We start from the raw sequence: 26,832 nt of genomic DNA, 5'->3' as shown, positions 1-26,832 counted from the left end.
TAAGCCCTAACAATCCATAACACCTAAAACATCGTAGAATAATGGTAGTTTAAATTCAAATGATTTTTCTACTATCATAAGATAAATTTCGAACAAATCCCAAAAGAAAAAGCTCGAATAACATTCAAATAAATCACAAACAACGCCCAAAATAAACCTTAAATAAACCCCTATAGCCTTTGATTAACCCCCAAATGTCTCTAAATAGCCTCTATAAATAAGCCATGATCAAATGACCCTTAATCTAACTAGCCCCAAAATAATCCCTAAATAGACATTGAATAAACCCAAATAACCCCTGAGCCCTACACCCAAAATATCCCTCGAATTACCCTAAACCCTAAACATTCATTGCATTACACGTGGGTAATCTGAGGGCTATTTTTGGTTAAATGGGAGTTTTGCAAAATGTGCATATTTAAAAAAAAACCAAAAGTAATCAGGATACGTGAGAAGATACCTATCCTAATCTTTTGACCATCCATTGGAATAATAGATGTGATCTAACACTAATACATTACCAAAATTGATAACGAATAGAATGGATATATTACTCATACTTACAGTGAATTGCGGAAACGGGTTAATTGTATGTTTTAATATTTACTTATGATTACACGCTCATCCTTTTAAAAAATACTGATGAGATAAATAAGTCGACATTTATTCTAATATTGCAATTTAAGTATATTAAATCGTGGCGTTGCTTTCAGGGAAGAAAAAAGAGAGAACAAGACGAATTTCTCGAGTACGGTCAATCCGTGAGTCAATTGTCATGGAAAATTCAAAATCTCTGGAAAAAAAAAATATTTCGACTTTGCAAGAAAAGAAAATACAGACCGAAAAACAAAAAAGAAGAAATCGAAGGGGGTGGTATCGACCATCGATCGAGTAGCAGCAGCTCCTCGGTCGGAAGAAGAAGAAGAAGGAGGAAGTTCCCTTCCCTTCCCTCCCCTCCCTCCCTCCCTCCTTCCTTCCTTCCTTCATTCCTGCGCTCGTCTCGTCTGCTTCATCGGAGCAGCAGTTGAGGCCGGCTCTGCGAGTGGTGACCGACCCTCTTCATCCCATCATCGGCGTCGTCGTCGTCTCCCTGAATTTCGTCAGTTCGCACTTCGCGGTTCTTTTCTTTGTGCGGAGTCTTGTGATCCAATGTCGAGCTCCGGTGCGATTCCAGGCCTTCCAGCTCTTGTTCGCGAACCCTAATACTCTCTCTCTGCGTGTCCTCCGCTCTCCGAACCTTAGGTAATTTCTCAACGTAATCCATCGATTCCTTGTTCTGTAGACTTCTGTTGTGCTCTTCTGCACCGAATGCGGGTTTTAAATCGTTATGTTTTGCACGATTCGATGCGCATGACTTAAAACCTTTCTTTGATCCATTCCCTGTTCTGCTGCCGAACGCCCACGGCGTTTGCTTTTTTGCATAGCATAGCAAGTAGCTTCTCCCCAATCTAGATTTTCTTCTGCTTCAAGTTGTGCTTTTGATTTGGGAGGAGAACGTATTTGGTAGACCCGCATCGAAAGTTTCTCTCTTGACGTTCTGTTGCTCCCTGTGACACTAAATTTTGTTGAAGTTTGGACCTTTTGCAGCCCGAATTTTTGTTGATATAGCAAGCACCACGAGAGGACAAGTAAAGTGGGTTGCTGATCATATGCTTTGACTTATGTTTTGTTATATCCTTAATTGAAAGATTTGTTATTGGGTTACTCATCATTCTCGGCGGTAACCCTTGCAACCCTGCTAAAAAGCAATGTGGGTTATTTTAATAGCTCCTTTCCGTTGGGAACTGGACTGATGCGGAATTGACGATGGGAAGCCACGTAGTCGAATTAATCTAGGGTGAAGCCTGACTCTGATATGATGTCGGAAATTCCGACCAAGAACTTAAGCCCTTAGGTGAAAGGAGACTATATCTATAGAAGCCAAATTGGAAACGTTATATACAAGGATGTGTGATATCTTCTCCCCCCTTTGTCACTTAAAAGAAATCTAAAGCCATTGGGTGGAGGACAATACATGTAAATAAGGCCTATTGAAACCTTATAGGCAGATGATGTGGAACACTTTGACAAGCGTTATACTAATACATTCCAATGTAGAAGTTTTTAGACGAGGAGAAAATCAAGTAAGAAATTATATGTGGAGAAGAGGTGGCTGAGTATGTTTGTAATTTTTGGCAATTAGTGGATTTTCTAGAGATACCAAGGCTATAGGGACTAGTCTCAAACCCAAGTTCATGTTTGAGTTGGGAAGTTGGTAGAGACGGAGAAGATTTATGTAGGATGATTACTAGTTGAGTGCAGTTCATACTGATCCTGGTGATGTAATGCATGTCCATGTGGTGTTTTCACACAATTTCCTAAAAGAAAATTCAGCAAAAACTATTTGATTGTTGCTACTCCTAGAATTTTATTGTTGACCTCATTTGTATTTTGAATTCCACACAGATCCTCTCAAGGAATTGAATGGACTATTTCCGTCCCTTGCATTAACGGTATGCTTTTCAATTATGCTAAATACTTAAATCAGGTTTTGCTTTAGTTAGCGTTCGTAATATCTCAATAGTCTGGGAGAAACCACCTTTTGCAAGTCCATGACATTTTTAGCCTGCCATGACTATTTAGCTTGCCATGCTTACGGTTGCCATGAGACTTGTATTATTCTCAACCATGCTATTGGTGCTTTCTTGTATCGTAGTGTAATGAAAATTTGTTTTTCCATCCTGTTGCATTTAGTTTTCTGTCCCTTGCCCAATGCCCATGTATAGGTGCCTTATCTAGAAGGTTTTTATCTTCTGTACTGTTAATGACCACGGAGAAGTAAGTTATACGATGCTTATATGAGTCTTTACATAAGAAACTGTGAGATAGAATGTGATTCTTGTGCACTGACTGGTAATTTTTTTGGGATAGCAGACGCACTTTATGTTTTGTCATATATATTGCTGCCATCTACCCTCTTGATAAGGGAATACTGATGAGGACGACACATTTTCTGTGGGTGACAACTATTCATTTCAGTCAGTATTTCATTGCACTCACTATAAGTAGCGCCAATACTTGAATTAGTCAACAAATCCAATGTGGATCAACCACAAAAAAAAAATGTGGGAGGTTGGTCATTAGAGGTAGAATTGGAGTAAGTAGGGACGGACAACAATGCTAAAATACAAATTCTAATTGGAGTAAGTAGGGAAGGATGAAAAGTACCGGGAGGACATGAAAGAAACCATGCGAAAACAGCTTTTGGCCACTGATAAGGCCATTGACTTGTAGAAAGATACTAATTTTGAAGAAAATGCTTTGTCATTTGTCGATGACAAGGTACACCCGTCGCCAGCTCAATGACCTTTCTCGTTTGAGTTTGCTTCTTGGTAAAAGTGAACTGAAGCGAATTGTTTCCTGAAACTTTATTTGCCGAATCTGTTTGATGCCCGAAATCAGTTGATTTATAGTTTAGGCTGAGAATGGCATCATAATCTTCAAGTGCATGGCATCACTGACTTTGTGATGTTTCCCCAATTCTCACAATTCTGGATCTAATTTTTACTGAGTACTCTTGCTGTAATTGATGTCATGTTACATGTCTTATCCAGCTAGTCTATGTAAACATGAATCGCCCAACCACGCGAAGTAAAAATAAAAAGCCCAAGCCATCCAACGATGTTGACAAGATTTCAGACACACTGAGGTAATTTGAACTCACTTTTACGTCTATGCAAGCCTCTTTACATTAATAATCAGTTGTCTTTGTCATATACTTTGCAGGAAAATTCATGCGTCTGGTGAAATAACCCAGGATGACATAAACCAGTTATACAACATTGAGAAGCCCATATGCCAGGGCTGCCGAGTAAATGCTAAAGATAACCCAAATTGCTTTTGTGGCCTGATTCCATCTCCCACTGGAAGCCGGAGATCTGGAATATGGCAAAAGATGTCAGATGTTATTCAATCTTTGGGTCTGGACCCCTTTAAGGAACTTCGTGCTTCACTCGACTCACCTGCTGGATTAACTAATTTGGGCGCAACATGCTATGCTAACAGTATTCTCCAATGTCTATACATGAATACAACTTTTCGAAAAGGAGTCTTGTCCATTGAAGTTGATGTACTGAGAAAACAGCCTGTGCTGGATCAGCTTGCCCGGCTCTTTGCTCAGCTTCATGCAAGTAAAAGAGCATTTGTGGATTCTGCTCCATTTATAAAGACGCTGGAGTTAGATAATGGCGTTCAACAAGATAGCCATGAATTTTTAACCTTACTCCTTTCTCTGCTTGAGCGATGCCTCAGCAATTCCCGAAGTGTCGTGGCTAGGACTATTGTTCAAGATCGCTTTCGTGGAAGTGTGTCCCATGTGACAACGTAAGTATCTTTCATTGTCTATTCTAGTAAAATAACCATGAGAGTGATGGCCTTCAGCAATGAGCAGATGATTAAAAATCAATTTTTGTAAGAATTGTGCAAAGCTAAAAGTGTAGATCAAGTTTATTTGTTATGCTTTGTTTAGAAGAAATAAGTGGGAGGTATAGAAAATCTAAGTGAAGAAATTTGAGGTGAAGTAGATGAAAGGATGATTTCCTTTGAAGTTGTTTGGAAGGGTGAGGATTGGGAGTAAAGAAAAGATGAAGATTTGAGACTTGACTTGTTTGGAAAGGGAAAGAAATTGAGAGGAAAGAAAATACTTATGTAGCAAATGACTATTTTCCACTAGAGTAGGAGAAGATATAACTGTAAAATAACACCGGATAAAAGAATCTTGGAAATAACCACGCTAATTACATGTGAGCAGAATAAGCTGTAGTGCTTGTTATTTACCGAATATCTTGAGTGATATGTTTAAAATGATTCCTGCTGACTAGATTGTAAAATGTCATACCGATAAGAATGAGAAAAAAAGGTGTATATTTGAGGCGAGTATGATGGCATTCTGAGAAATTGACGAGGTGGCCCGCCATTTCTCCATGTTTTATTTCTTGATTCGGTGTGAACCCTTTGGTGGGGCCCATGGATTTTTTCCCTCACCTCAAATCTTCGCCTTATTTTTCACTAGCCCCTCTAAACAAGGGAATTTAACTTTCTTGCCACTTCCTCATCCATTCCTCAACTTTCTGGACTTCTAAATGGAGGCTTAAAATTTTGGGATCATTTGAAAGTTAGCATGAATGTACCTATCTGAAAAAGAGGAAAGTTACCGTGAATGTATGCGATTGAAAGTGAAATTATTAAAAATTTTCGGGGTTTTTTATATTGCAGTTACTTCTTTTTTGCTTGGTCTAGTTACTTTTCTCTCAGGTGTTTGGTTTTCTTTGAAGTTGCTTTGATACAGTCGATACTTTGCATGTTAACAATCATTTTGTGAAGCTGTGTTCTGAACTCACCAGCATGTTTTGGTGAAGCCATCTTGTGACGTGGCCATATGGCCTTATGTTCCTTTTTGTAATGTTTATGTTTGTACTAAATTCAATCGGATAGGTTCTTAATTTTTCATTAAGGGGTTGCTGTGGTAGCAGTTACTTTTCACAAAATAATTGAAAGTCTCAGTGCTTTAAGTTACAAAAACCATGACAGTTGCCTTTGGACCGACTTTGTGCCTACAGCTGCTCAAGATGTGGGAAAGATTCAGAGGCCTCTTCAAAGATTGAAGACTTCTACGAGTTGGAACTGAATGTTTTGGGTTTGAAAAGTTTAGATGAAAGTTTAGATGATTATCTACGGGTGGAGGAGCTCAATGGGGAAAATCAGTACTTTTGTGAATCCTGTGAAACAAGAGTTGATGCTAGCCGAAGCATAAAGCTTCGGACACTTCCTCGCGTACTTAATATCCAGCTTAAGCGTTACGTTTTCCTTCCTAAGGTACTTAATAGCAATTACAACTATGTACATAGATATATTTTGTAGTTTTTTTTTATCTTAATTATGTCTCTAGAAAGTCAACTAGACTCCTGGAACTTGAGAGAAGATTTTATTACAAAAATCGCAGTGATGTGAGATGGTCTGTGTTGGAGACACCATTTAGTGAGAATGGCTTTGTCAGTTTGTTGATGTAGGGTCTATCAAAAGACTAAAGCTGGAACTGTTGAAAATATTTTCTTCCTATAACTTCTCACACTTGATGTTTCAACAATGGTAGAACCAATGATGTTGGATGACTCCAAGTGTTTGACCTTTCTCTTCGGTAAAGAATCCATTTTGCTTATGATTAAAATTGATAATAGTGTCTCTGTATTCCTTAGCTCTCTCTCTCTCTAGTGGTGTATTTTGTTTGTACTCTTGCATTTGCATTCACTTATTGTTGATATATTTCGATTCCATCATTGTAGACTACAACAAAGAAAAAGATCACTTCTGCATTTTCTTTTCCTCGGGAACTTGATATGCGGAAGAGATTATGTGACCCAGCTCAGGTTGATTTAATATATGACTTGTCAGCAATACTGATACACAAAGGAACTGCAGTAAACAGTGGGCATTACATTGCTCATATTAGAGATGAAAAGACAGGGCAGTGGTGGGAGTTTGATGACGAGCATGTCTCAAATTTAGGTGATCACCCATTTGGAGAAGATTCGTCAGGTCACAAGAGTAAACCTGCACAAAAGGAGCCACTTGTGCACTCTTCGCCAGTTTCTGTTGCTGGTGATGCTACAGATGACGTGCTGCCACAGTTTGCAGAAAATGGTGATTCAGAACATTCTGAGATATTTTCATCTGCTGATGCATACATGCTTATGTACAACCTGCGGCAAACCAATGCGCATCTTCAGAAGACGTCCATGGTTCTAAATGCCAATAATATTGAAACCGAACGCACCAACTGCACATCAAATGATGTCACTTCTCTTCCATCTTACCTTAGAGACGAGGTTGATGAATTGAATGCATCATATGTGGAAGCATGCCACCAGTATAAACTACAGAAGGAAACAACATTGCATCTTATTGAAGAAAGGAGGCAAGAGGTGCGCCTAATTCTTTCAGAAGCTCCTGTTCAGTCATTTGAGGAACCTTTTTATTGGATATCAGCAAATTGGCTCCGCCTGTGGGTTGACAATATTATGCCTCCGTAAGTACAGATGCTCTAGCTGCACCACCATAGCCATGTGCTTCTCCCTTTCAGTCTGACATGCATCCTTCTTAAATACTGACTTGCTACTTCACCCCAGTATCCATACATTAGGCTCATGGAGTCCATGTTCTCCTTGTTACCTGAAGCACCAACATCCTTGCTCTTTTCGTCACTATGACTGGTTTCATATGATCTTAGGACTCTTTCTCAAGCATGGCTAGTTCTTCAACTTGAACATCTAGGACAACTTTATCTTTTCACACTTGCCTGTCCCGACAAGTTGCTCTACATGTCGATTATCATCGTCTTCATTGACCCCTTTGTTAACATTGCTTGCTGAATTTTGCTCATTTTTTGCCCTTTTAAAAGCATTAGTGCATTCAAGTTGGGAGATTCAGTTTCAAATGAACTCATTTGACTGTGAATTCCTTTGATCTGCTGTCAGATCATAAAGAGGACTGTCTTGTTGGTAATTACTCTTGCACGAAAAAGGCCTAATGGAATTTGTTGTCATGATTTGGAGTAGAATTCTACCAGTAGTAGGACTCTCATTGGAATCATGGACTGATGAAACAGTCAGTCCTCACCAAAACCTTGTAATCATGTCAATTTTTTGACAATGATCAACTCGTTTGATCAGATGAGCCACATCAAAAGATCATTGACATTGAAGAATGAACTTGATGAAAAAAGTGGTTTTAAACAAACCAAACATGAGTCATTCCTCCTTCATGAAGATAACTTGTGATTAGGTACCTTCAAAAGCTCTATATCGCTATATCAAGGCCCAATCCAAAAATTCAAAGAGGAAAGCAGGAGACTATAGTTGGTTTTAGTTACTATTTATATGTTATTTATCATTATCTGTGGCATTTTGGGAGGATTACCATTATGTGTATTTTCCTGGCTTTACTGTGATGTCTGGCAGTATTCTGGATAACACTCTCATTCAATGCTCTCATGGAAAAGTTCACATGGCAGAAGTAGGCTCCATGAAGCGATTGTCTGCCAGTGCTTGGGTGAAATTGTTCTCAAAGGTACTCATTTGTTTTATATGAGGTTACCTTTCACCTAACTGCTATAATCTTACTATGAATTAGTGTTGGGTGGTCAGTTTTTTTCCTGTTGTACATTCCTGATGTACTTGAACAGTTTCCTCTGTCAATCAAATTCTTTCACCTTCTCAAAGGAAAAGGGGCGATCTTCTCTTTTAATTTGGGCACATGGTTGATAGACATTAAGATGCTTCCCCACCCCACCCCCGCCGCAAAAAAAAAGAAAAAAAAAAGATTAAGTCCTAAGTTTCAGATATGAGAATCTATCATTCATGGGTAGCCCTACACGAACAATTACTAGCTTCAATGGACTCATTAACCATATTCTCTGGTTAGGGGCACAGGATAAGGGTTCCTACTCATTATACCTGGTTGCCATGTTAATATATCTCCACCTGTTAATGTGGTTGGGAATGTTAAATTACACTAAGTAGCTGCTGATTCTTCTATATTTTCTTTAGGGCTCACCAATTGGAGCAAATAGTGAAATGTCTAAGTAAGTGCCTATAAACTGTCAAAATTTACAGTGAGATAATAACCAGAAGCATTAATGTGATTATTGCTTAAGTGCTAAAGCTACAGGAAGAATTCATACGTCAAACTGACTTATGCTTGCACTACTGTGGATCTTGGTGTGCTTTCTTTTTTTTTTTTTCCCTTTTCCAAGCTATACTCAAACTTATAGATGAAGCTTTTTTGAAGTGTACAATAAATTATATTTTTCTTTGTTGATTCCTTCATGCTTCCACTATTTTAAGTCAAGGCAAGATTCAGTCTTTAGCACTTCTGTTGCCATTGATCCGTCATCTGAGGCTTTCAGTTATCTTTTCGTTTTAAACTTGAGCTCTTGCTCACATTTCTTTTCAATGCGCTGTACTGTTAATATTAACTGCTTTCTATTGTTATTTTATTCTCAGTATGGTGGGGGGCCGGCACTGGCCAATGATGACTCCTGCATGGACTGCCTAAAAGAGGCGGCACACAGACTGGTTTGTGCTGACAGCTATAGGGATCGGAGAAAATCGGTGAAGGAACTTGCAGATTCTGTGCTTTCCGGAAATTGTAGCGATGGAACGTACTATGTATCAAAGGCCTGGTATGGGGTTGCAATTTTCCGTTTTATCTTCCCTATTTATCTTTCAAATGCATTGTGAATCAATTCTCTTTCATTGGCAGGAGCTGTCTTTCATGTTTCTTATTCATAATCGGTGTTTTTTTTTATGAAGTATATTAAAGAGCACCAGGAGGTGCCTACCGTTCACAACCTCAAAGCTAGAAAAGATGCAAAACAAATTAAAAAAGACACGGATGTCTAAAGAGCTTCTACCACAATGCCTAAAAAGTAAGATGGAAAGCCAAATATCCTCTAGGGCACCTATAGAACTTCCCCCATTTGAAAAAGCCCACCTTTTTCTTTCCTCTCAGATACCCTGAGAACTGGAAATGGAGATTAAAGAAAAAAAGCTTTTCCTTATCTTAACAACAATTCAACCCAGACCGAGTAAAGAGTTCCTGTTCAACAGAGACCCTGCCACAACACAACTCAACTAATGTGCAAGAGTGACAAAGCCATATTCCAAAGTCCTTGAGCCTCCAGGAAATTAAGGAGCAGATGAGAAACAGATCTTATACTCTGCTTACAAAGAAAACGCCTACTGGCTAATACCCGACCTTTTCTCTTCAAAAGTAATTTGGATCTAACCTTTTCTCTTCAAAAGTAGTTTGTATCTAGATTATTGTAGTTCAAGTAAAATCTTTACCGTTCCCAATATTTCTACTTAATGTCCTATTTAACTTGTGGTGCATAAATGATAATGACATTGAAGATCTCATTTCCTGCCACGATTTTGATTCCAATGGTTTTATCAACATCCTTCTAACATCCACGATATCCTCTGTCATAGGCTTACTCCACAGCGATTCCAACTCCATTTCTTAGTCTATAGAATACCACAGCTGAAAAACGGAGTTCTCAAGATCCTTTGTGTCAGAGCCAACCCACTTGTTTTTTTCGAGGCTTATAGTACTAATCTCTCTACTAACCATTAGCCAACCACTTCTGTCCTTTTACTTGTCAAAGTCCCAATGTTCCAAGTCCCCAACTGAATCATACTCTCATGGACTAACTTCTTTACGATGTCTCTTCCAAAAAGGTAAGGAAACCCTTGCTCATTTGACACTGCACCAAGCGCCTGTGCAATGGCCATTGCTCACTTCAAACTGTACTTAGGACACGACATGGCACTTCTGGGCGACGACCTAGCTTTAACGCAATTTCTCGTAGGGTCCATTATTGGACATTTGACGATAGAATAAAGGAGCGTCGCTTGTGGACTACCTATGGCTTGGGACCTGATAAATCCTACCTAGGTGCAGTTATTGAGTATCTTAGAATCCTTGAAGTAATTCATAAGATCATCATAATCAAATGCGAAGATGAGTAGTATTTCATTGAACCCATAATGCATTGGAGCTATTGTTTTCCTGTGTCAAACTTAAAGGAACTGGCAATTTTTAATTTTTCAAGAAGGCATTTCCTGGTTCTCTTATCAGCTATACAGAGTTGTTGCCAAATTGAGATGGTGAGGCGTAGTTCTCTTTGTAGTTCCAGTACAATGGCTATGCAGAAATCAGCGGTTCCTTCCTTGATGTGTTTAGGTATACGAAAATATCGTTAATGGTATCCACTACCACTTCAATTGTGAGTAGAGAACTTAATTAGTTTAAGAACTTGATATTCATTCCTTCCATACCATTTAGTAGCAGCCTGGCACTCCTAGTATGCACTCTCTCTCTCTCTCTCTCTCTCTCTCTGTGTGGCAAAGTTATGTGAGCCTTTGTTCTTGTGTACTAATGTTGGCTCAGATTTTTTATGCTATTTAAGCCTAGAAACGAACCAAAGATTCACCAGAATATCAGAGAGGATCTTCTGCTCGATGTAATGTAACATCCATCTGGCATGCTCCGCAGGTTACAACAGTGGGTGAAAAGAAAAATCACAGATGCACCAAGTGAAGCTGATGCAGGGCCTACAGCTTCAATCAGATGTCCTCATGGGCAACTTATGCCTGAGCAGGCTGCCGGTGCTAGGCGTTTGCTGGTTCCTGAGAATCTTTGGCTATTCTTTTACGAAGATGCAGTAACTGTGAATCCTGATGATCCTTTAGGTTGTCCTAGCTTCCCCATTAGCTCGGAGCAGTGCTCTCAGTGCAGTGAGAAAATTTCAGAAGTGGCATGCCTAGAAGATACTCTAAGGTCATCTATACATCCGTCATTGCAGTTAATTGCATTTGTGAATCCAGATATTGTTCATGGGCGTACGTGCTACTGCTTGTATCTTCACTTTGTGTGCATCTGTCTGTTTGGAAGATATGAGCTGATTACTTGCATGTTTGTTGATTTTTTTAATCATGGGTTGTAGAGCGGTGAAGAACAAGCAGCGTGAAAATCACGAGAAGCTAGCTGCTGGTAAAAGCTTTCCACTTCTTCCCTATCATGAGTATAACTTGTTGCCCTCGGTATGGCTCACAACATGGAGAAATTATGTGAATGCTAGTGGCAAGAACACTTTGTCGTGCGATGAACCTGAATCTTTGGATTCCGTGATTGATAAGCTGACATGTGAGAAGGTAACTTGCGGCCATATCTTGCAATCTCTGGTATCTTGAAGCTTTTTTGACCTGTCCAGAAGGTTCTTCAATGCATATCCCCCCCTCCCCCTTTTTCGCCCAACCCACCTACAACATGCACAAACAAATCATTTACCTGGGTAGGCAATGTACTGTCTCTTGGCAACATCTTCATCTCCTTTCTTTAAATTCTATGTGTTGGTTTTGTTCTCTAGATATCTGTATCTCAGTTTTAGCTCCTGCGGTCCACTTTTTGTACATTTCTTTGTCTTCGAAGATCATTTATGTTTGTCTTTGCATCTTAGGAACGAGTAAAGATGTTTTAATTGTCTATTAGAGCTTTGAAGAAGATGAAGAATGGAAAAGCAGTGGGCCTTTATAGCATACCAATAGAAGTGTGGAAGGTTATGGGAGAGATTGGGTATCTGGGCTTGCAACCCTTCTCAATAAAATTTTAATCTCAAACGAAAAGCCGGATGAATGAAGAAAAAGCACCCTATGCCTATATACAAGAACAAAGGTGACACTCAGAATTGTACCGACCACAGTGGGATTAAGGTAATGAGGCATACCATGAAGCTATGGGAAAGAGTTATGAAGGAGAGGTTGAGGCAAGAGATTCATATCTCAGATAACCAATTTGTTTTCATGCCAGGTAGATCCACTATGGAGGCTATTTACCTATTACAAAGACTGATGGAAAGGTATAAGGATAAACCAAACGATCTGTATTAGGTGTTCATAGATTTGGAGAAAGCATATGATAGAGTGCCAAGGGAAATTCTTTGGAGGGTTCTAAAGAAAGGGGCACCCATTGCCTATATACAAGCGACTAAGGATATGTAGGATGGAGCCGTCAATTCATTAGGACAAATAGAGGTGAAACAAAAAAATTCTTCATGAATATAGGGTTACACCAAGACTCTGCTCTAGGTCCTTATTTTTTGCCTTTATTATGGATGAGCTAACAAGAGATATCCAAGATGGTGTTCCTTGGTGTATGCCTTTTGCAGATGACATATCGCCGGTAGATGATATAAAGTTGTGGTTGACCAGAAACTCGAATTTGGAGGGTAACTTTAATCGACTGAGCCAGACTAAGACAGATATATATGGTGTGTAATTTTAATAAGGGCAGAAGTTGAAATGACCCCTTGGTGAAAAGTGGACATAAGGAAGTGCCAAGGAGTGAACAATTCCAGTTATTTGGATCCATTCTACAAAAAGATGGAGAAATAGATGGAGATCTCACCCATAGAGTACAGGTATATGGACGAAATGCAGAAGTGCATTTGGGATTTTTTCCGACTGATAAAGAATGATGTTATGTAGGGAAAAAGTAGGTGTTGCCCCAATTGAGGATAAGATGAGAGAAGGCCTCCTAGATGGTTTGGCCATGTTGAACGAAGGCCTTCAGATGCTCCGGTGAAGAGATTTGGACAAGGATTAGATTCATTGGAGACAATGGGTAGGGGATGGCCTAGAAGGACATGTAAGGAGAAGATAAGGAAAGATATGGAACATCTAGAACTTGCAGAGAATCTAATAAAGGAATAAGCTGGTGTAATAGGATTCACATACCCGATCCCACTTAATGGGATAAGGCTTGGTTCATCTTCTTACTGGTTTTAGTCTATGTTTTTCACTGGCTTTAAATTCTAATTTACCTAATCCCCTGAGTTGGACTGTCTGTTCCAATTTTTGCAACCAAAAGAATTATTGTAACATTCACAAAATTTAGTACTTTAATTTGCTTTGCCCTGAACAAATTATTTTCCAGCTGACAAGTCATTTTTGCAAAGTTGAGTGCTCGTAAGCCGTGATTTGACTTGAAGAAGATGCTACTTTTCTAAGGTGTTAGTTCATGTGATTTTTAGATTAATACATTTTTGTTTGAGTGGCACAATTATGGAACCAAAGTGACTATACTGGAACCGACACTGATGCAGATGCCGCTTTGAAACGTTTAATTAATCTGATCATGGACGCATGTTTATATGGTTGCTAGTAAATAACTATCCTGGACCTGGTGCTGTTGTATCTACCCGGTCGTGGGACTTTGTGATAAGTTAGCTTCCAGTTTATTTTGGAAATGATGATTCATTTTTATGATCCTACCAGTGATGATATGAATTGATTTATGGCATCTATTAATGACACTGTTTTAGCTTGCATCCCTTGCATGTTTTGATACTTTTTTTGAACTCCATATTCAACCATTTTTGACTCAGGGATGTGCTTGTGCTTCTTAGCAGCATTTACGACTTCTGGAAAGGCCTCTTGACCTGGTACACAAGCGTGGAGCAATTTTTCAGAAAGTTTCTCTTGTAAGTATATGAAACTATTCATGAAATATTTATTTCCTCACAAAAAAGGAAGAAAAAACTACAACCCTTATACATTCAGAATCTCATGCACTTGATATAACAGACAGCAGGTATATTCTTTAGGTATTGGTAAGTATCGATGCTCTGATTTTTTTAAACAAAAGTTGAATCGTGCGTATTGGGAGCTCTTAGATGCACATGAAAGCAGTAAACAAAGAAGTGGAATCTATAATAAGTTCAGATAATGGCAACAAAACTGCATCATAAGTTGTTCCCTGATCCCTAGATTTTGTTTTTTTAAAATTGTTATAGCGGGGAGCTGTATAGTCAATTCTGGACGGGGTGTCTGTGTTTTGGTGGTGATTGTTGGAACATCATGGTGATGAAAGATGATGGGACTCTGAAGAAGAGGAACTCAATGGTAACTAAGAATAAAAATTATAATTTTTTGTAGAGAGCTTTTGTTTTGGGTACTGCCTTTGATCATACCACTTTGTAGACTGTGGTATGTTTTCTTCATGGTGCTGAAATGGAAAGGCTAGGCAGGGAGGGCTCAGTTTTGTCTCATGAATATGCATATCTTTTCTTTAAAGGGAAAGATGATATCCAGACCCTGCTTTTTGGTTTAACCACAATTCAGCTAGCTTATGTGCATCTAGCAGCTGTCTTAGGTGCATGTTACTCGTTTCTTGCTTTTTGACTGAAATTCAGTCCAGAAATCCAACAGATTATTTACAACTGCTTAATGAAACTTCTGGATTCAATCTGCACTGAAAATTCACATTACTAGGTTCCTAATCAAAGACTTGCTGGGGAAAGTGAAGACGTTGTAAGGAGATGGATTCGTGCAATGTCGCTTAAATTTCAAGATTTACGCAAATTTTCTTTTCTTGGAATTTTGAATCTAGTAATTGTTTCCAGGAGGACAATTTGTACAATTTCACTAAAGATGTGTGTTTGCAGAAAATAAAGATCCACGTGATTCCTTTGTCTATCGTTTGGCTTTTATTAAAGAGCAGAATAGAAGATTTCAAAAGGGAAAAAGAAACCTCTCTCTCACATCTTTCTAGTTGGTTTTGTATCATTCATCTTACTCTGAATGATTTTGTTGATCTTGTTGATTCTCTTCATTGTGATCAGTGTATCTATATGCGCTTGGAAATCCCTTTTCATTCTAAAGCACTAGGAAAGCTGCATTTGTTGTCTGGCTGTTTTCTGTATACACTTTGGCATAATTTGTTCTCCTCCTTCCCTCTGTTCCTTTGTATTCTAGACAGATGGATTGACAATCATTACATCAAGTGACTGGAAATGTTTCTGTGAAGAATGGGGATGCTCTGAGAACAAAGGCATATCTGCTATCATTGAGCATGATAATGATGCCCAAGATAAGGGTATGTGTGGTAAAGAGACATCGATATGTAATGAGCAGCTGGGTTCTATTGATGGGTCAAATAATCGACTTGATGAGAGAAGGCTAGTGATCAGGACATCTCCAGAGGTACTTTCTAGTCCACCATTGTTCCATTTCTTGTTCTTTTTCTTAGTGGATATATTCCTCGATATTTCCTCATTCTGTATCTGATTGTTAGACCTCAGGAGTGTTTAATTGCTTCAAACTAATGGTCTTATTTGTGGATTGTGCACCTTGTGATAGAACCTGTGGTTTCGAAGTATTGGGCTCACTCATCATTCCTTTATGAAAGGACTGTTTGCATTATTATTCTGTGCTTGACTGCTTTCCTCAAAATCTATTGTGAATATCTTTAGGCTAAATAGCCAATTGGGCTGATCTGACAAGTACAATGACGCTGGTCAAACTCTCCTAAGTGGTCCTCTTTTAAGGATGATTGTTCACAAGTAAATATTCCCTGTCGAAGGGAATAATTAAAAGCAAACAAGAACAAACTCTTCTCCATCAGTTGGGATCGGCAAAATTGATCTGTTTATAGCTTTATGAAATCCAGCATCTTGTCTCATGGGAAAATGTGTGTATTGTCAGGTTGGCAGAATGAAGGTTCTTCAAGTCTATCTGATCTCTTATATTGGCAGTAGATGGATGTGATTCTGAGGTCTGGCATGATATTGAATGAATCAAGTATTATTTTAGTCCATAGTTCTCAAATTCCTGGGAAAAATGAGAAACATTGCAGAGGTAGCAATGGAACCAGCCCTTAGAGTTGTATAGGCAGGAATGACGACGACTTTCATCTGGTTAGTTTCAGAATGGGCTACGATGGTCAATCGTCTTTTGGAAGGACTAATGATGCCGATAAATATTACTTTTTTGAAAGCTTACTTGACTTGATGAAGGCTTTGTTTAATTTTCCATTGTTCTAAGACTATCCCTCCCATATAGGTTTGGATTTGGCCAAACTCATTTGTGAATATTTATAAACGGGGAGGTGAAAAATGAAGAGACAAAGAGATTAAAACATGGCACCTCCTGCTTTAATACCATATAGGATTAATGGACTATTTCCAACTTATTCAGAAGCTTTAAGCTGTTAAATGATGGCATGCTTTAATATTTAAATACTTTCACAACATGAGATTGAAAAGAAATTAAACTGTGCTTATCTAGTGTGCTTTGGTGTTTCCCACTGGTTTTTTGGACAGGTCCAATTATTTGACTAGCATTCTCATTGGATATCCTTCTTAGAAATCTCTCCATCTCTCTCTCTCTCTGCGACACACGCACACACACACGTATGACGTTGAATAAGTGGAGAGTAATCTTAGTGAAGCATTGTGATGATAATTATGAGGACTGGCTGACCATGCATTGTATCTGAACTTTCTACGATGGTGCCAAATGTGAACTATGTTCTTGCGGTGCCTATTTTTAGCCTTTTTTCCCCTCATTACATGGTTGCTTCCTTTTGGTCCTTCTGCAGTCCAAATATTTGTATTTTTTGGGTGAATGGTTTTTTGAGATTGAAATCCGTTGCTCGTTATTCATTTGCGATGAAACTGCAGAAGGAAATCTCATCTTGGTCATGTCTCTTGTTTAAGGAATCTATTTATGTCCTAGGTCTGTGAGGAATGCGTTGGAGAAAGAGCAAGCTCCGAATTGATGCGGAGATTGAACTATTGCAACGAAGACATATATGTCACGTTTGTACATGGAAAGGAAGTTCCAAAATCTGTCTTAGAAGCATCTGAGACTGCGTTTGATCCAGGCCGCCGGATATCTAAACGCTCTAGAAGGACAAATTATGGAAGTGCGGTTAATCTGAAAGTTTCTGGCTCTACATCAATATACCAGTTAAAGATGATGATATGGGAATCTCTTGGGGTAGGCTCTGTCAAAATAATGATTGATTAGGATACTTGCAATTGATATTTCATCCTTTTATGCTTGCATCTCTGAGGGTGCCTCCATTTATTGCTCTTATGTATCTTATGTACTCGACCCATGCGTAGCGACATGTGCCATCAACATCTAGGATTATTGAGGCACTTTTTTTCTTGGTAAGAGTTTGATGTTGTGAGTTTAAGACACTTAATTCGTGGAAAGGCTGGCTGACAAAATGGATTTTGGTCTACTGTAAAAATCAACTTGCTAGTGGCTTTGTTTTGATAGTTGTGGAGAAATAATGTTAGTATACTTAGTTTTAGCAGCTGTTTTTATGTGATGAAGTCAAAAATGTCTTTGCATCATTCGATTTTTCTTCTTTTTTTGCATTAAAACAGAAAAGCCCTAGATAACCACTCACAGTTACATTTTTGTAGTTCTCCCTAATCAATGCAAGGATAACATGTGCAGGTTGTGAAAGAAAACCAGATAATTCACAAAGGGCACACAAAAATAGAGGGGGAATTTTCTACTCTTGCAGATTTTAACATATTTCCTGGTGATACACTTTGGGTGAGGGATTCAAAGATCCATGAGCATCGAGATATTGCTGGTAATTACCTTTCTGAGTCTTATAATTGAAGAAATCTATGATGGAGATAGGATTCTCCAAAGCTTTTGTGATTGCCTTTCTGATGGGAGAACAGTACCACATGAATTGTTGGACTTCTTCTTTCTTTGATTTTGTTTCCATTTTCCTTTAAAATTAGTCTTAAAAGTTAGACTGGATGACTGGATCAAGAAATTCTGGATTTTCCATCGTGAAATAATGTTTTGGCTTGTTTTTTCCTTTTTTAGGGCTAAGTTCTGGCTGCTGTTTTTATGCCATAGAAAACTTACGTCATTATAGGATTGAACCTTGGTAGGCCCTCCATCAAGTTTGAGGTCCCGTACAATTACCAAGGCATTGGGGCACAGCAGACTTTTGTCAGACTTAGTGTCAAAAAACTCCTTTCTGTAGGACTGGACTATTTCCTGACGTAGATTTAGGGAGAAGTTTCTTTATATAGATTACTTAAAGAAACTAAAAAGTAAGGGGTCTTTCGGTAATAGGACTGACTGAAAGGGTAATAACAGACTTTTGGACTTGCAATAGGAGTACTAGTGGTCAAATTTAGCAATTTAATTGAGGATTTCTTTGTAGCCATACAAGCACATAGTGCCAATTTTATGCTTGACCTTTTCTTCTTCTCCACAGATCTTAAAGATGTACAATCCTCTGTATGCACATGCGAGCATGCACAATCCCAACCCAATACCTCTCCTTATGCATGTGAACATATTTGTGTCCCCTGGTTGTCATTTGGGTATTCGTATTCTCCAACGAGTTCTTTTGATCTTGAATTGCAAATTCTGATAAAACAAGTATGGGTTGGGAGGCATTGCTTTGTGCCTCATAGAGAGATATTATAGAATCTCTCACTTGAGATTGAATACTCCATTGTACGAATTTTATTCTAAAGATTGCCAGCATGACGTTTAAAGAGTGAGGAATTGCTGCAAGAAACTTGAAAAATCATAATCATGTAATAACAATAATGGCATTTGCACATTACTTATAGCAAGCCAGTGATTTTTCATCCCCCAATATCACGTCGTGTTTATTTTTTCCTTTATGCCAAAAATTGATTTGTCAATAAAATTATCTTGAATATGTGCTTTGTGCTTTAATTCTCAAATTACATTGAATTAGGGAAACTTACTACATTAATCCCCAACTTTGCCCTTGGTTTCAAGACATACACTTTGTATTATCTAGTTTCAATATCTATTCCTTGTGCCCTAAATTTGAAAAACATTTACACCCTCTAATTTCTTTAATTTGCTAATATTTTCCTAATTGTCACTCCAAGGTGTAAAGCATAGGTTTTTCAAAGTCTTATGGTACAAAGTGTGGGCAATAGAAACTAGAGGATATAAAGCGTCAACCAGGGATTAGTCTACTGGATTTCTCCATATGGGGGTTATCCAATAGCGCTTGCATGGATGACTTTTTTCTTTGCATTTCGTTTGGAAATCACTGGTTCATTTTTGTGAGGTGAAGACTTATTTTTCTATGCAGTAGTTTTTAAGTTTTGAGATTCGGAGGCTTATTCTTTAGTGACTCATATGTGTTATTTTCGTAACAGATGAAATATCCATTCAAAAAATGGATGTGGAACATGCTGAGGAAGGTTTTCGTGGAACACTTTTGACGACTGATTTCCCTTCATAAGTTTGGAGAAGTTGGCTCTTGTTAAATCTTTTGAAACTCTGGTTGTCCGACATGCTTTTAGGTAAAAGCAAATGTTTATCACAAGGTCTTCTCCTTGTAAACTTTAGTCTCATTGGTAAATTTACAACGCAACCTTTGTATATGGGTTTTTTGTGTGGCTGCTGCATAGAGTTCATGACATCGGTTTTATGTTTTACACTAGATGTAGACAAAGTGATATTCTAGTTAGCAATTTGAAGCCAGTGAAAGATGTGAGGCTTTTTTGTGGCTGCAAGACTTTATCATTCTAAGATCTTACTTCTCCTATCAACTTTAGTCAATAGCTGGACTTAAATCAAAGCTATTTGTACTTTTGAATTTGAGGAAAAGATATCTGAATTGAACAGTTTTTAGATTACGCAGCTAGTCTGTTGAGATTCGTTTTGTTTTGGGGAAGATTCAATTGTAATATGAATATTCTTTTTTGGATGCTTTCGACATGTTTTTAACCTCTGGCCAAAACAAAATGTTGTCCCTCTACCGATGTCATTTACGCTCTAGGTGTGTGTATTGTTAACATGAGGAGTGATCTGTACTTTGTTTTTGTCTTCTTTTTTTTTTGTATTTTGTTAACAAGTACTACCACAACATATATCTTTACCAAAAAAATACTACCACAACATATATTAAATCCTTTAAGGAAAATTTCATTCTCAATGCACTGTTTGTCTCGAATTATGTGTTATCGGAGTCATTGAAAATGAAAACATTTCTTACTGGGTATGGCTAATAAGTATTTGGAGGTGTTCGTTAACAATAACTCTTTTCTTTCCCGAATGCTTTCCATTCTAAAGCATGTTTGGTTTGTCTACCGAAGTCGTTTGCTGCTCAGCCCGCCCATGTTTAGCGGTTTTTTGAATGCCTTGAACTAACACGACAAGAAGCTTGAATTGTGTAATTACAAGTACCCTTGAGGGAACATTCTGAGTTCTAAAAGTGGCTCTGCATATGGTTCTTTGTAAAAATAAACTATTCCACGTATGGCGTATCAAATTATAGTATAAAGATTTGTAAGTTCTGTGATTTTAATGCGTAAGTTGTTAGGAGTCTGCACTACGACATGTTAAAAGCAAAAATCCCCAAAAAGGCTTCTAATTTGTTAAGTACCATATTGTTCCTGACTCAAGCATTGGAATATTATTCGCAATCCAATTACCGGTGGTACTTTGATTTTGCTTATAGCGTTGGGGTGTCTACAAATGCTCTTAAAAGATAATTCATTTACCAGTACGGAGCTTGCCAGCTTCTTGAACGTATCAATAGATCATTTACATCACAACTTTAAAGGAAGAATGCATTTCATGCGACATTCATATCTCATAAGGGCGTGAACCTCACCCCTAGCTTAGGCGAGAGTCGATGGTCCGGCAACCCGTCCCTAGCATAGACGAGCCAACCGTGAGTTTGCCATGCTCGTCAAGCACGGTGGCAAGGGCACGACCCGAGAGAGAGAGAGAGATTCCATATTTTAAAAAAAATTTGGTACTTTTTTATTCCATGTCACACTTTTCAAATCTTGTTCGTGCATATTTCATTCTAAAAGTGAACACAAAACTTAGGAGATCAAGAACCCATAGGCCGCAAAATGATTTAGGGATTTAATAAGATATTTTGTAGAAGTTCATCAATGACTTTATATCATTCGATTACAAATGTTTCATCGGAGTTCCCAATTACTTCTTCTTTCCCGTAATTTTAGTTCTCTAACCTAGCTTATATTATTAAATTAAATAATTGCGCCTTTATTGCGTACTTTAGGCCAAATATTTGGGGATTGCAAGTATTGATTTTTGTAGAATATGAACGAAGTGTCCTTCTCTTATCAATTATAGAAGAACATAGATAATCTTGCGGAGAACAAACAATATTTGACCCACTTCACAAATTACCTATCATACATGAGATTAAGTATCTAAACTAGTGTACGAATATCGATAATCTCCATCCGAACATGTGAATTATTGTGGGAAGAAATCCCCATATATTAAGCGTCCTAAAATAATCCTATTCTTATTATGGATTGTTTATATTTACCTCAATTCTTGGACCTTGCACAATTACATTCGCATTGAATGGTGAAAAGGTCAAGAGACATTTCATTTAGTCAACCACCAAATTTCTTCCAAATTTATACTTTTCTCTTCATGCAAAAACCCATTCAACTAGGTGTTGCATGTAACATAAAGTAATTAGTGGTGGCCATCTCGTCTTTGATACTCCCTCGTCTCTGCTTTGCCCTCGCCCTGACCCTGACCAGTAGAAGTTGCCGTCACTTCTTCGGTGAAGCGGCGACCAAGTGAACTCCTCCGCTGTCTCTCCTCACCCAATTCAAGCAAGTGGCTATGGATATTCCCTCGCCGATGATGAGTTTGCTTCAAGCTTCGACGGTCACTAGCCAACTCTTCTCCAGCGGTCCCTTTCCCTTGATCAAGAAAAGCTTCCGAGCGATGTTTTTTTGGCAAAGCCCAGAATCAAGGTCGGTCTCATCGAGTTTCAATGGCTTTCTGGTTCTCTTCGACATGGTGAGATCGTAAGGATGTCCGCCCAGATCAATTTCGCTTCCCATTTGCGAAGCCACCGGAACTTTATTCTTTGTCTAATTGCTCTATGAAGGAAGGAAGGAAGGGGTGCCTCATATAGATATAGTTTCCTTAGAGACTGCAGTCTTTAGCTTGTTAAAGAATCAAAAAAGGGGTCGTTTGATTGACTCGTGAGTGGTGGGCGGTCCTCTTTGCGGAACCTCCATCCCTCTCCGTAGTGAAATTCTTCCCTTCACTCCTTCTAACATGTTTCACCTGGGAAAAGAAAAGACTGGATTAATGTCGTACAACTTGACTTTGTTCCTCGTCCTAGAAGTATACTCCCGTTCGTACGAGACAACACACACCGTTATTCATTAGTTTCTTCTCATGAATATCCGCTTGTGCAGTGTGTCAGGGCAATAGCTAATGTTGTACACGAGTTATTTAAACTAATTTACTTGCTCGTGCTACGACTGGAATTATAGCAAGTGCAATATTTCAACCGAATTTTGTTGGGATAAAATTGATCTACATGAAAACAATCTCTTAGCAAGACTTAAAAAGGAAAAAAAATGAATTGAGTTGAGAATTCGTATCACTAATTTTCTGTCCTCCAAATGTTCTAAGAAACCCTTGGCTTCAATATTTTTGACGAGCGACAAAACACGATCTGTAGACATAACAACGGAACAACATTGAACCACCTCTCGCTCTCTCAGGCACACGGCACATATACTTTTGTCCGTCATTGATGTTGCGCTGACGGGTTAGCATTATACAAGAAAACCGATGGTCCGAATACCTCATATGAGAGTCATTTCAAAAGTCAACACATTGCCGGGAAAAGTTAAAAATTCACTGATCCGACCCAAAGGAAAGCAACCCCAAATCATTAAGAATTGAGAAAACAGAGTGAATACTATTATGATTTGCGTCTGGACACAATGACTCTGACGACAAACTCACCTTGTTCAGACTTCAAGCTCCCGCGATCAAATCGACAATTATGCGCATCGGGTCACGACAAACAAATTTTTGGGGTCTCAAAGCACAATTTTGTTAATGTCACAAGATATCTGGCCATTCGTAAGAATAATATCAGGACCATCAGCTGAAAGCCCCATCATCCTATGTAACAAGTGTTCTTAAAACAAAAGCAGTCTTGAACCACCTGATGTTACTCAAAAATAGCTAAACTATATAAACCTGCAATGAGTCTTTCCCCTTCTCTTGTTTCTTTTCTCTCATGAACTCACAATAACCAAAGACCAAGAAGAAATCACTCCCATGCCAAATGCAAATCAAACTGCTAGGTCAAATTACTTCAAGTAGCAATACGAGCAAAGCTGTGAGGGAACATGATGCAATATGGGCAGAGAGAGCCGAAGAGAAAGAGAGTTGAACAAGCATGAAAATGGAATGAATCAAAGTTCGACCATCAGCATTAACTTGCCGCACATCAAAATACTGAAATGACATCGCAAAGAGATTCACAAGAAAAACTTGGAAGTCAATTTTGTGGTTCAAGTACATCCACAGTGTATTATTAAGGCATTTTGCTTCAAAACCAGTCAGAGGAACTTCCTGTATGGCCTTCCATTATCCTCATCCTGCATATGCTGTTAAACACCATCCAAAGATTGTAGATATATCAGTAACTCAACTCGTTTGCTTTGAAAAGAGCATCCAAAAGAATCCATCATAAATCAAAGGATAGCCATACACACATAACAATATAGCCAGGTTATTGAAAATCAATATGCCAATCAAATCCACTCTATTTGTTTCATCCAGTCTCGAGTGAGCATTAATTAAGTTTTGAAGATACAATCACCTCAGAATAGAGTGATTAGTGCTCTTTATGCTCCCCACCAGATAAGATATTTGCCAAAGGTCAAACAACCTGCCCTAACTTGACTCCAATTTTCCTAGACCATATGTGAAAAGATCCAAAGACTACTATTTCTTCCGAATGACAGAAAAGCAGATGGGTTCAGTATATCATTGTGGTTCAAAAATCCAAGGATATGAACTTCCACAAGGTTAATGTGATAAAGCAAATTCCAGTGAGCCTTTAATCTTGGCTTTGTCTATATCCTTTCCCAGATTAAGCCCTCACTGCAAGTCAAAGATATAAAGGCTCGTGCACTTTGCCAATCGATTCAGTCACAACAGAAATAGCAAATAGGCTGTGGTGTGCAGCATATATCCTTGGATATCTAATCCGCCTTAACCCCCTCACCATCCATTTAACATATGCTTCACCGAGCGAACTCAATACAATCAACGGACCCATTCATCTCGTTTCTCCAAGGAGACATCCCTCCAGCCCTGCCCTTAACAGCACTCATCACTGTGTTTCCCGTGGCCAAAAATTTCAGATTATTCAAACCAGAGAAAAGCGACAAAGCCATCGTCATCGGCAAAATCAGTAAAAAAAGAATTCCGTCTCGATTCGGACACGCCACGAAATTCTTCTAACCATCAAGCAATTCACTGCCACCACACCTTTCGATCAGATCCACTAACTCCACCCTCTTTTTAAAGTCTCTAATCGATTAATCCTTTTCATAGGTAACACCCCGTGTCTTTAAACACACGGAAAAAAAAAAATGGACTTTATTAGCCTCCCCAGCCTTCCCTCTAACCGTCCACCACTAGATTACCTTTTTTCTGTATCCATTGCTATCCGACCCCTACCCTTTTCCTTGCAAACTCATGAACCGCGCATATCGCTCTCTTCTCGGTAATGTCCATTTCCTACACCACAATAAATCTTAACGCCATCCACCACATGATGTAATAAAAGCCATCGCTAGCCAAAAGGGTACACACAAAGCTTTGAAACCCATAGAATCCCAAATATCATTCCGGGGCGCAATCCCAAGTCAACCACCACTACGACCACGACTTAGGCTCCACTGAGCTAACTCTCTTAGGAAAGCGCGGCCGATCCACCGGGCACCGACTCAGATCGCAATCCCCAAATAAAAACAAAGGGGCAAGTAAGGGGATCCGAAAGGCCACACCAATCGATCAATCGGGGGAGGGGGAGGTACGTACGAATTCGCGGACGATGCCCTTGTAGACGAGGAGGGGGAGGGCGACGCCGAAGATGCCGACGAGGGCGAGGTTCCGGCGAGTCCACCGGAAGTTGTGCTCGAGATTCTCGCGGGCCGTGCTCCAATCCTCGATGAACCTGTTCTTCTGCGTTTCCATTCCTCCCCCCATCTTCGCTCGCTCTCTCTCGCTCTGTCTCTCCCTCTCAGACTCTCAGAGGCTCTCTCGTATAGGAGAAAAGCTCTTGCAATTCTAATGTTAAATAGGTTTTAACAAAAAAAAATTATTAAAAATCAAATTAAATTGGGCTGTTAATATTTTTTTTTTTTCATTCTTCTCTTTTTCTTAACCAAAAAGAAAATCCTTTATATACACACGTATTTGTTCTTATTGAATAACATAGTATCAGAAGATATTTATCGAGGAAGGTATTATATAAATGAAGGGTGCGCATGACAACCATTCTGTGCTCGGGAACTATTTCTGAACAGAAATGATTTTTTTTTATTCTGTGTCCGGAAACAATTTCTGTGCATTTGAAGGCATTTGGTAAACTGTCCAAAATTTCTATTCCTGAAATAGAAATGAATAGAAATGCGTTTGGTAACTACACACAAATTTCTTTTTATTAATAATATTTTGAATTGTTTAATTTTTTTTTTCTTTCTACCAAGGCCATGGCCGGTCGCCGGCGACCGGCGGCCGGCCATAGCCTAGGGCCGGCGAGGGCGTCACGGCCCTCGCCAGCCGCCGGCGGAGGCGAGGGTTCTCCTCGCCGGCAAGGGTGAGGGCTGGACCCTCGCCGCCTGGGCGAGGCTCGGCCTCGCCCGATCTGGGCGAGGCCGACCTCGCCATGACCGACGGCGAGCCGCCTCGCCCAGGTGGCGAGGGTCTAGCCCTCGCCCTTGCCGGCAAGGGGGACCCTCGCCTCCGCCGGCGGCCGGCGAGGGCCGTGACGCCCTCGCCGGCCCTGGGCTGTGGCCGGCAGCCGGCCGGCAACCGGCCACAACCCAAGAAGAGCAACACAAAAAGAAGAAAAGAAAAAAAAAAAAAAGAAAAAAAACTGATTCTCAAAATTGTGCTAGAAACAAGAAGCAACTTTTTTACTTCTTGTTTCTCTTCCAAAACCACTCGGCACAAATATTTGCAAAAATGTACCCGGGAACAAAAAGTTTACCAAACGCATTTCTGTTCCCAAATTATTTCTGGGAACAAAAGAACAGAAATTTTCACTGTTTGGCACGTTACCAAATGGGCCCTAAGTGGCCCTGGCAGAAATTTTAGGGGAAGAAAAACTTCAGGCCTTCTGCCCAAGTTTTCGACAGTGGGTTTATCCAAAGCCCACACACTTTTCCCCATATCAATATCGTGCAATCTATAGAGCTGCTAAATGTAATAAGAGATCAACGAGATCATACCCCGATTGGAAATTAAGAAGTTTAGGCTCCTGTTAAAGGTTTTGGACAATCGGGCGACCAAACTTGTAATTGCTATAACTCTTGTGATAACTCAGTGGCGAAAGAATCACATTGACTTTCATGAGATCACAAGTTCGAGTCAT

At 39.2% G+C, this 26,832-nt stretch overlaps 2 protein-coding genes across 7 annotated transcripts; one reads left to right on the top strand and one right to left on the bottom strand.

The window, feature by feature from the left end:
- The first annotated feature begins 897 nt into the window (after positions 1–897).
- LOC115686356 (ubiquitin carboxyl-terminal hydrolase 26) lies at positions 898–20,047 on the top strand. Of its 6 annotated transcripts, none has more exons than XM_056307486.1 (15): positions 904–1,242; positions 2,446–2,492; positions 3,598–3,688; positions 3,766–4,362; positions 5,598–5,853; positions 6,321–7,063; positions 7,995–8,103; positions 9,039–9,217; positions 11,092–11,376; positions 11,543–11,750; positions 14,003–14,077; positions 15,351–15,578; positions 17,112–17,375; positions 17,847–17,988; positions 19,565–20,047. In XM_056307486.1, exons 3-15 carry the CDS (start codon positions 3,609–3,611, stop codon positions 19,648–19,650), a joined length of 3,252 nt encoding a protein of 1,083 aa, XP_056163461.1. In that variant the 5' UTR covers positions 904–1,242; positions 2,446–2,492; positions 3,598–3,608; the 3' UTR covers positions 19,651–20,047. The 6 variants fall into 6 exon arrangements, with proteins under 6 accessions (XP_056163462.1, XP_056163463.1, XP_056163461.1 ...); XM_056307484.1 differs by having other exon boundaries at positions 3,594–3,688; XM_030611623.2 differs by having other exon boundaries at positions 905–1,242; positions 3,594–3,688; positions 14,006–14,077.
- A 3,579-nt stretch (positions 20,048–23,626) lies between these two features.
- On the bottom strand, positions 23,627–25,502 carry LOC115686429 (uncharacterized). The gene is made up of 2 exons (XM_030611725.2): positions 25,275–25,502; positions 23,627–23,830 (listed from the first exon to the last, which is right to left on the bottom strand). The coding sequence occupies exons 1-2, from the start codon at positions 25,440–25,442 to the stop codon at positions 23,783–23,785; spliced, it is 216 nt and encodes a 71-aa protein (XP_030467585.1). The 5' UTR covers positions 25,443–25,502; the 3' UTR covers positions 23,627–23,782.
- Between the last annotated feature and the right edge of the window lie 1,330 nt (positions 25,503–26,832).

The sequence above is a fragment of the Syzygium oleosum genome, unplaced genomic scaffold, assembly GCF_021117445.2.
Source record: "Syzygium oleosum isolate NSW1041296 unplaced genomic scaffold, Sole_v2.1 Sole_v2.54, whole genome shotgun sequence".
NCBI lineage: Eukaryota > Viridiplantae > Streptophyta > Magnoliopsida > Myrtales > Myrtaceae > Syzygium > Syzygium oleosum.
The sequence above is the reverse complement of the archived record's forward strand: the minus strand, read 5'-3'. Positions and strand labels throughout refer to the sequence as shown.

Bases quoted from the DNA above. Each gene is read 5' to 3' on its own strand.
- LOC115686429 (XM_030611725.2), bottom strand. From the start codon at position 25,442: ATGGGGGGAGGAATGGAAACGCAGAAGAACAGGTTCATCGAGGATTGG. The intron at 23,831-25,274 runs GTACGTACCTCC...GGTGTTTAACAG, and splicing joins AGGGCATCGTCCGCGAATTC to CATATGCAGGATGAGGATAA.
- LOC115686356 (XM_056307485.1), top strand. From the start codon at position 3,609: ATGAATCGCCCAACCACGCGAAGTAAAAATAAAAAGCCCAAGCCATCC. The intron at 4,363-5,597 runs GTAAGTATCTTT...TTGTGCCTACAG, and splicing joins AGTGTGTCCCATGTGACAAC to CTGCTCAAGATGTGGGAAAG. The intron at 8,104-9,038 runs GTACTCATTTGT...TTTTATTCTCAG, and splicing joins GGGTGAAATTGTTCTCAAAG to TATGGTGGGGGGCCGGCACT.